Source organism: Octopus bimaculoides, chromosome 11 (genome assembly GCF_001194135.2).
Source record: "Octopus bimaculoides isolate UCB-OBI-ISO-001 chromosome 11, ASM119413v2, whole genome shotgun sequence".
NCBI classification, from domain to species: domain Eukaryota; kingdom Metazoa; phylum Mollusca; class Cephalopoda; order Octopoda; family Octopodidae; genus Octopus; species Octopus bimaculoides.
Window position 1 is genome coordinate 10,126,943 of NC_068991.1, and position 10,881 is coordinate 10,137,823.

At 37.0% G+C, this 10,881-nt stretch overlaps 1 protein-coding gene across 1 annotated transcript in view; it reads right to left on the reverse strand.

The window, feature by feature from the left end:
• LOC106870489 (dynein axonemal heavy chain 12) overlaps positions 1-10,881 on the reverse strand; it is a 262,917-nt gene that overhangs the window by 116,146 nt on the left and 135,890 nt on the right. Inside the window, exons 44-49 of the mRNA XM_052971523.1 lie at positions 9,562-9,724; positions 8,276-8,533; positions 7,144-7,272; positions 4,409-4,498; positions 3,169-3,699; positions 1,818-1,963 (exon numbers count right to left, since the gene is read on the reverse strand). Coding sequence (XP_052827483.1) covers positions 1,818-1,963; positions 3,169-3,699; positions 4,409-4,498; positions 7,144-7,272; positions 8,276-8,533; positions 9,562-9,724 — 1,317 coding nt within the window. The remainder of the gene's footprint in view (positions 1-1,817; positions 1,964-3,168; positions 3,700-4,408; positions 4,499-7,143; positions 7,273-8,275; positions 8,534-9,561; positions 9,725-10,881) is intronic.

The window sequence follows — 10,881 nt, forward strand, 5'->3', positions numbered from 1 at the left end:
GGTGGTGACAATGATGATGGTGATGATGATGATGATGATGATGATGATGATGATGATGATGATGATGATGATGATGATGATGATGATGATGATGATGATGATGATGATGATGATGATGATGATGACGACGACAATGACGGTGAATATAATCGTGGCAGTGACGATAATGGTGATGATGGTGGGGCTGGGACTGATGCTGATGATGATTGTAGTAGTGCTGTCAATGACTGTGACGACCATAGCATTGATGATGATGTTGCTGCTGGTGGTGATGATGTCATTATGAAGCTAGTATTGCTGATGGTGATGATGAGCAATCAGATCTTAGAGAGTTATTCAAAGAAATCTAATCTCTTTTATATCCCAAAAATACAAATGTGAGTCACTAAGCTCCGGTCTTCAGCAGAGTTAAGCGGATCAAAAAAATCCATCACCCCCTGGAGAGGACATTGGCCTATTACAGACAACTCTTTTTCTAGACTGGATGAAACTCAACATTGTGAACCATACTGTCATCTCATGATTCCAGGGTGCTGCCTGTACTATATATATGTGTGTGTGTGTGTGTGTGTGTGTGTGTGTGTGTGTGTGTGTGTGTGTGTGTGTAGTAAATCCCCAAAAGAACAAACACAAAACAACAACAACGCGAGGAAGTGGTACATGTAAAGTATTAGCAGACACTCAGGGGAGGAAAGAAAGATGGTTTAACATTTCGAGCAGACACTCTTCTTCGGAAACAGAGGAAAGTCCAATAGAAGGGAAGACGGAGGAAGAAAATCGTCAACGATTCACATGTGGTTACATTTGAAATGACTGGAAGGGAATGGATGAAGAAAAAGTTCTTTTTAGGACAGGAGAGTAAAAGACAAGGAGGTATGTGCGTGCATGCAAGTATGTATGTGTGTAATAGCACGTGTGCATGCGTATGTGTGTGTATATGTGTTGTGCATGGTGTGTGTTGTGTGTGGGAGGTATGTGTGCGTACATGTGTGTATGTATGTATGTATGGGTGTGTGTGTGCATGCGTATATGTGTGTGCGTGTGTGTGTATATGTACACTCGCCCAAAGTGCCACGCAGTAGAACTGAACCTGAACATGCCAATTCATCACCTTAAAGCACCAGAATGAACGACTTGCAATATTCATCTTAACTGAAGCCAGTGGCTTAACAGAAATCCTGGAGAGCTGTATTAAATATCATATATTTAGTTTCTTACATCAAGCAAGCCACACACCTATGGAGGAAAGGGCTGCAGTCTTTTCAGTCACAACCATTCCATTCATTTCTAGAATGCATTCTTGGAATACTTAAGGCAATCCAGTACATGATTTGTAGTTTGTTTTGTGAAGCTTGGAAAGATAAATGGTTAATGTTGACCACACCAAGATTTGAACTCAGATTTATAAAGAGCCACAAAAAAATACTTCAGGACATTTTTTTCCTGATGCTTTAAAGATTCTGTCAATCTGCTGACCTTATGATGAAGATGATGATGATAATGATGATGATGATGACGGTGAGAGTGGTGTTGGTAATAATGATGATGGTGGTGGTGGTGGTGGCGGCGGTTGTGTTGATGACGATGATGATGATGTTGGTAGTGACGATGGTGGTGGGGGTGCTGGAAAAAATAAAATCGAATAAAAATCTTGAGGGGGAGCAAAAGAGTTTTGTCTGTGACATGAAGCAATCCAAAGGACAAAAGTATGTTAATTAAAGCAACAAGTGAATAACTTTGGTCGTGCCAAGATATTAAGTCTCTACTAAGCTGTTTATATAACGATAAAATAAATGAAAGACTTTCGGAAAGCTTACCAGCGTCTGGAATTAGCTACAATAACACCATTCTCAATAGAGAAATTATCACATGGTAATCCAGCAAGATTCCAAGCCTGTATTTTGATTGGTTCTCCAAGAGTTTTACTCAAGTAGAATTCATCTGAACACGGAATCAATTTGCTCTGTGGGGAATGAAAAAGATGAAAGAGAGAGTGAGAGAGTAAATTAAGAATATTTGTTTTTTACAGAATGGTTTATGTTGGAATCAGTAGGGAAAAGGGCAGTTACACTTGCAATGATTGGAGTTCATTTCTATGTAACCAGCATCTTATAGCTATACAACAACAAACGGTCGATATAAGAGATAATGGGGGGCCATTGTATGTACATTCTTAGGCAAATTTATTCAAGAACATAATGCCATAATGGATATATGGTGTAACTTTGTGCTGTCTTTGATATTTCCTGATTGTCATGCAGACCTTTACATGAAAGAAAGAAATTTTAAAAAAAAAAAACTGTAAAAGCAATCATATAAAAAAAAAATAGTATAAAACAGAAAATAAATTAAACACAAAAAAAAAAACTTCATCCATAATAAACAACTCTACAGAACTGATGGCGTCCATATAACAGAAGAATTTGTCTAATATTCTTCAGATTCTACTTAATTATCTACAAAAAGGACGGTTAATATAATTCTATTCAATATCAGCTTTAGTTGTCTATTTACAATGCTATTGTCTGTGTTATGTGTTCAAAAGTCTGGTTCTATTACGGTTCCAATTCTGGTTCTCTGACGTACAATGAAATCCTTGCTTGGGAATACATGAGTAGATAAAGTAGTTTAGTAGCTTTAATATTCCATTAGTATTTTCTGTGTATTTTTTCTTTTATATTTTGTACTATATTTATAGCCAGACATGTTGTTCTTGGTGCTGTTTAGCCCCAGGTTAATCCTGAACAAGTAGTCTTATGATCGATGACATTCAAGCTTTTAAAATTCCTCAAAGCAATGCTTAGTTAAAATAAATTACCATATTTTTTATTCAGACATAGTCTACTTGGGTCTACATTAACCAACATGTTCTTCCTAAAATCAATTTGAGGAAAATTAGGTTGCTATTTCTATAAGGTTGTGTGACCCTACAAAGGCTTCTTTTTGGTGGCTATAACTGTTACTGTTGTTTAACACCTGGTTATTTTATTATAAGGAGTTTGCTTCCAAACCACATGGTTGGGATCCATCCACCCGTTCCTCCACCCACCAGCCTGTATATATGTATATATTTCCTTTCTTTCTCTCTCTCTCTCTCCTGCTGTTTGTCTTTGTTACCCTCCTCCCACATTTAATAATAACAGCAACAGCAACAACATCAATACGTACTTTACACAGCTGCACCCAGTCTGTGATGCACCTCTCACGGAATGCTGATGTGAAGGGTCCCAAATATGCAATCACTCCAGCAGATATCAATATATCTCCAATCAGGTTATCATAAGTATCTTGCAAAGAATTAGCTGCTGCAATCCACCTGTCTTTTTCCCCACCAAGGCCACCAATCAGTTTCTCAGCTCGTGTTAATTTTTTGCCACACAAATCAACTTCATTTTCCAGGTTCATCTTTTTTTCTTTGGTTTCTCTAAACGAAGCTTTCAAGTCAGCTAGCCGTTTCTCGATAGCTTTTAATTCATTTTGCTTTGCTTTCAGATTGTCCATCGTCATCTTCAGGCAACTTTCGGCTTCAGCTAGTTTCACCTTTTTTGGAGCGACAGCCTTGTTAACTTTGTCGTAGATTGTCATGGCAGAAATCCAGCGACACAAACCTTCAGCTGCCGAGGAAGCCTTGGCCACTTTAGCTGGGTCAAACTCAGGATTGGTCAGATACTCGGTCCGGATCTTATGCATGATATGGGGCTGAAAGAAACAAATTAGTCTGTCAGAAAATATCGACATTTATAGTGTAAACCAAATAAAAACAAGATCATTAATCATTTTTATCTTTTACTCGTTTCAGTCATTGGACTGCAGCCATACAGGGGCGCAGCCTTGAAGGGTTTAGTTAAACAAATCAACCCCAGTACTTACTTTTTTTTATGCCTGATTCTTATTCTATTGGTGTCTTTTTTTTTGTGTGTGTGTGCATGTTGCTTTTTACATGGCACAAGCACAAGTGAGGTCAGACCTGGCAAGGATTTTACAGCTGGATGCCCTTCTGAGCACCGACCACTTTACAGTGTGGACTGGGTGCTTTTAAGTGGCATCTGCACTGATAGGGTCACTAAGTACTTGCAAGACAAAAAAAAAACATATATGGTATATATGTATATATATATATATGTACACAGCACACACACACACACACACACACACACACAACAGGTTCCTATAGTTTCTGTCAATCAAATTCATTCACAAAACACTGTTTGAAGACACTTGCCCAAGGTACCACATAGTGAGACTGAACCCCAAGACCACATGGCTACAGAGTGAGCTTCTTAACCACACAGCCATGCCTGTGCTTGTGTAATGAGTATATTTTCTCAACAAAAAAAGAAAACAAAAAAAAACTTGAGAAAATCGAAATTAAAAGTACGCAAAATCTTAGAAAAGTTCGTCAACCTACCAGAATATTATCTTTATCATAATCTCGTAACTGATTTAAGAATGAAATGTCCCCTAACAGCTTCTTTGATGGGCCCCAGTAATCCAGAGTCTGTGAAAGAAAATTAATGGCAAAACATCATTAACAATAGAATGGAAAAGATAATTAATCAATGAGATGGGACAGATACATTAGGTAATGTGAACATGATCAGTAAACACTTTTGGTGTTCACTGATGGTGGCGGTGTTTGCAAAGATATTAGTAACAGTAGTAGTAGTGGTGGTGATGGTCTTTAGTGAACACCATCAATGAACAGCATCAGCAGATAGAGTTGATGAACAATATCAGTAAAGTGTGATCAGTGAACACCATTAGAGAAATTACATCAATGAACACCAAGTACATCACGGTCAGTGAACAACATCAGGGATAATCATCAGTGAACAGCATTGATAAACACTATCAGTGAACACTGATGGTGGTGATGTTTGTAAAAGTGATGTTAGTAGTAACAGAAGTGGGGGTCATGGGGATGTTTGTATCAATACTGCTAATAGTAGTAGCAGCAGCAGCAGCTGCAACAGTAGTAGTAGTATTGGTGGTGGTAGTTATGATGATGTTAATAGTACTATTAGTGGTGGTGGTGGTGGATGTGTGTAGTATTTGTATGACATGTTGCTAACGTCATGTGACTTCATTTAGAATATATTTGAGTCAAGAACATCTCATACACACATGCATGCATGCACACACAGACACACATATGCATGTGTGCATATGCACACATGCACAAACAAACAGATGCACACATCCATGCAAACAGAGAGACAGACAAGTATATAGACAATGAGATACAGACACGCAGACAGAAATATAGAGATACAGGTATACACAGACAGACAGACAGGTACACACAAAGACAGACAGATAAGCATGCACAAAAACATAAACATACACACATAGATGCACACACAAACATGCAAATACACACATGCAAATGTGCATCTGTATGCACACACAATAACACACACACACACGGATTAACATGCATAGAGATTGACACAGACATACACACACGTGAATGCAAACACACACACACACACACACACACAAAGACAGACAGATAAGCATGCACAAAGACAGACACACACATACCCAAACACATGCAAATACACACACACACACACAAAGACAGACAGATGAACATACACAGACAGACATATACATACACATACCCAAACACATGCAAATACACACATGTACATGTGCGTCTGTATGCACGGACATGCATGGACTAACATACATAGAGACTGACACAGACACACACACAAGAATGCAAACACACACACGCACACACACACACACACACACACACACACACACACAAACAAATAGGAAGACACAAACAAGGAGAGACACCCGTGCATAGAGACAAACAGACAGTCAGGCAGAGAGAGAAACAGCCAAACGCATCCACACAATACAATAGAGTCTATGAGAGCAGCAACAGAGTTCAGACAGGCATTCGACGTTCACTTGGAATTAACTTTTAACTGTGCTTGTACAGCTTGTTAGTATCACTGCTGTAGTTAAATGCACAGCAATAGTATCTGCTATGTACTAAAGTAGTACTGTCATATATTAAAGGGTATATTACAGTCATAATTAAAGAGATGTGTACTGATTCCAGCGAAAACATACGGCATCTGGTAAAATGTTACAACAGCTCTATGTGTTAGACTTAATACTTTTGCCGTTATAATACAAATAGTATTGGTACGTTGAGATATTTATACAGAGTGGTGTGTCTTGTCTCAAGTTTAACACTTTTGTTGTTATAAAACTGATAGTGTTGGAGATGTTGATGCCAGTATATGGAAACCAGGAAACCAGAATTATGAGCCTATGTAACTTGGCAAGGAACTTTTACTTTTATCTTTCTCCTGGAAGAGCTGCTGGCCTGACAACTTTGTCAAAAATACATACATACTGGAAATTAGCGGCCCGGTGGATGTTAACATAAAGCTGAAGATCAGTGAAAAAGAGAACACCTATGCTGAACTATTGAGAAATCTGCAGTTACTCTATCCAGGTTACAAGTTCAGGTTTATACCTGTAATTATTGGGGCCCTGGGACATGTAACACACTGCCTAAATACCAATCTTGAGAAATTAGGCTTCTCAAAACCAGAAAGGAGAAAGCTGATTCGAAGACTACAGATTCAAGCCATCACTGTAAAACTTTCCAGAAGTTTATCATTTAATTATACATGAGCATGTCTAGATATGCAACTATATGCATGAGAATACATCCATAAAGCAAAACATGCAAATCTGTACTTACATACATACATACATACATACAAAAAATACCCTGTTGTTGATGTTGAAATTCCAGGAGAAAGCTGATTCGAAGACTACAGATCCAATCCATCACTGGAACTGTAAAAATCTGTAAAACTTTCCAGAGGTCTATCATTTAAATACATATGAGCATGTCTAGAGATGCAACTATATGCATAAGAATACATACATAAAACATACAAATCTGCTCATACATACATACATACATACAAACAAAAATACCTTGTTGTTGATGTTGAAATTCCAATGAAGGAGCCTTGGATCTAGGTTAGAAACTAGTTCTTTCTCTATCGGCAAGAAATCTTGAAATAAACTGAATACACACACACACACACACACACACATATAAATATATGCATACATACAAGCAAAGAGATGTAGAGGCCTTACCCTTCTGCCGGTGCTTGCATCTGCTATCCTCTCTGGTTTAATATCCTTCATGACACAGACAGCAGCCATGACTAGCTTCACACCAGCAGGAGGACTCTTCATGGATTTTACAATTGTGATATCAGCCGGCTGCAATAACACAAAGATCAGATAATGAAATATTCAGAGACTACTATCATATACAAACTAATTGATTTTAAACTTGTTGTTCATGTACTGTACCTACAGGTGTTAGTTATCATGGTCCCCTACTCCTCATTTTCCCTACACAACTTAGTACATTATTGGGTTAATTTATATATATTTTAAATAGTAATTTTTCAATTTTTAGATTTTTTTATTTTCAATTTCTATCTTTTTAATTTTTAATTTCTAATTTGTAGCTTTTTATAATCGGTTAATTTTAATACTTCAGTTAATTTTTAAATTTTTAATTATTTTAACTTTTTGATTTTTAAATTTTTTAATTCTCTATTTTTATATTTTAATTTTTAAAAAATTTTCAATTCTTTTATTATCTAATAATTTTTCAAATTATTATTATTATTTTTACAATTTTAAAAGCACCCACTACACTCTCGGAGTGGTTGGCGTTAGGAAGGGCATCCAACAGTAGAAACTCTGCCAGATCAGACTGGAGCTTCGTATAGCCATCTGGTTCACCAGTCCTCAGTCAAATCGTCAAACCCATGCTAGCATGGAAAGCGGACATTAAACGATGATGATGATGATGAATACCCAGAGGAGACATTTTCTTCCCACTGGCAGTGCAAATATTGTTTCTATGTTTGTAATTGACTTATGACAACTGAAGAAATGCAGCAATCACCCTGCTGTAGACATAGAAACTTGAAGTCATGTATGTGAGTCTTTACAGCTGTATCATTCAACATACCTATGTACAAACATTCATACATACACACACATACATATATATATATGATGTGCCTCTGTAAAGTTTCCTTATCCCAAATTCCATTCAAAAGCTGTATTAGTAGTGATTTGTCCAAGCCAGGGTGTGTTCATGGAGTGAAATGGGAGCTTGAACCAAGTGGTTACACACTGTTCTTATTTTACAGGGAAAGGAAAAAGTAAAAAGAAGTAAAAGAATAGAACAATCAGTTCTAAACACCTTGAGAGTATCGAGTGCTGCCTGGGCAGCTTCCAGGACTGGAATCGCTTCAGCCAATTCTGCCTCACATTCATCTTTTAATGCTTTTGCTTCTGCAGCTTGTTCGTTTGCCACAGCTTCGTCAGCCTTTACGATCTTCGTGGTGACTTCCACATCGGCGGATTCCTTCTCAATCACCTCAATCATGTCTTCAGCTTCCTTTGAAGACTTCAGGAGTTCTGGTTGTAAACTCTCGAGCTGAGACTGCATTGTGGCAATCTGAAATTAAAGATGATGATAATAAATAATAATAATAATAATAATAATAATAATGATAATAATATGGAAGTGTTATCATGTATGTTGTTTTGTCTTGGTATAAAAAGATGGGCTACAGCAAATATTCTGCTTAATACCACAGATTTGCTTATCAGTTGTTTGACCGTAACTAGTTGAGCATGTCCCTTGGTGTCTGACGATATGTGCATCTCTGATCACAAGCAGAAGTAGTGGGGGAGCATCATAGCCATGTGTTAAGAGGAGTTCATTGGGGTTTCAATAATTCGCCTCTGGAAACATGGGTGTTTTGCTCAACATCCTTAAACAAACCTTATTCAGGGACCTTTTGAGTGGGATGGGCTACTCGACCTGAAAGAAATTCTAACTGGACCCCACCGGCAAGGTCATGCGCCGTTTATCTTGATATGAGATCACCATGTCGCGCACATATGGTTGTGATGCATGTGCCTGGTGTACCCTTATCAGATGGGTAGTCATGATGGGTATATTTGGCTTTGTATATTTTACCCCAGTGTCACTTTGATGGCATGCACTGCTCTCTCACTCAATAATAATAATAATAACAATCGGGGCTGCAACAAGGGTGGAGCACTTGCAGAAAACAGCACTGCTTGGAACCACTCAAATACTCCAGATGGTGCTCAAAAAATAAGAGGTGTTACCTTAGTTCACTGGTAGTGAACAGCTGGCACCATAGTGCATCTCCAGCGATAGAAGCTGTGCAAAGACAATGAATAATAATAATAATAATAATAATAATAATAATAATCCTTTCTACTAAAGGCACAAGGCCTGACATTTGTGGAGAGAGCACTAGATCACAATAGATCTTATATAGTCCAATATATATTTCTCATTAGTATTAAATACTCTGTAAAGCTACATGGCCTGATATAAAGACATGATGGTCACAGCTGGAATGCTTTTGATTATATATCTATGTACTCTGCAGATTCACAGCGCACCTGAGAATGTGAAACAACCATAAGACACAAAGTAATTTTTACCTGTTCAGCAGCAAATTTCAGCTTATCTAAACCAGTGACATATCTGTTTTTGGCAGACATTATTTCCTCTTGCTTCTGTGCCAGCAAACTTCTGAAGGCATGGATCAATTCCAGATAAGACGTTGGAGTGACATAATTATGCCGACCCAGTTGTGCAAGATATCTAAAATATAGTTAAATTTGTGTAATGCAAACAAGAAGATATTTTTTCGAATGCAGAAATAGCATGTATATTACCTTTACAAAGCGGAAAAATTTGTCAACAAATGGCCATGGGACTTGAACTCACATCCCCCAAGACTCCGGCTGAGGGCTTTACCATTAAGCTAAACTGCCCACTGACAAATTCATCTGCTAATTTAGACATTAAATTGTTCAATAATCTATCAGGCTGAGTAAAAAGGTCTCGGAAATAAGCTGGGTGGGGAAGAACTTCAAAGCCAAGTTCCTTCAACTTCTAGAGCATCATTAGGGAAATGTGTGGCGGGTAGCAATTCTTCATTTATTTTGGCAATTTCATTGCAATATGTTTCTACAGTAATAGTTTTTCCAAGTTTTAAGAAGTTATAGTGGATGAGTTCAGCAGTACACCACCAAACAGTCACCATAACCTTCTTTTTGAAGAGCTCAGGTTTAGGGAAGATTTTAGGTGCTTCATTTTGGACAAGTGAATTTTGGAAGAGGGGCCTTGCAAGTCTACCAAATAGAATAAGAGCACTGTAGAAAATGAAGGAGAGTATATTTTAGATTAGAAAAGAACTTTGTTTATCGTAATTTTGAAAAATAAAAGAAGTATAAAAAAAACTGCATCATTTATAGGATGATCCTATATATATATATATATATATAAAGGTGTGAAATTGTAACGATCTTTTGGACGTTGACTGATGAAGAATTAGTCATGAATTTTCAGTTTGTTATGTTTTTGTAAAATTTTCTTGTGATTTTGTTAAATTTTTTAAATATATATGTGTGTGTGTGTGCATGTGTATATGTGTATATATATATATACACACACATATATATACACACATATATATATATACACACATATATATATACACTACAACCAATTAACTACTGCTACTGACACAGACAGAGGTCACTGTCATTTACCATTACCAACACGCTCACTACTACTACTACTACTACTACAACCAACAAAAAATGCTCCCACATGGACTATTGACACCAGTAAGGAACAATTATGAACTTTTCATTTAATTTCATTTTTTTAAATATGTATTTTTGATAAGGTTCGTTTTTTTCAAGAACCGAAACATGTTAAAAATATCTCTGACAAAATTATAACTTAAAATT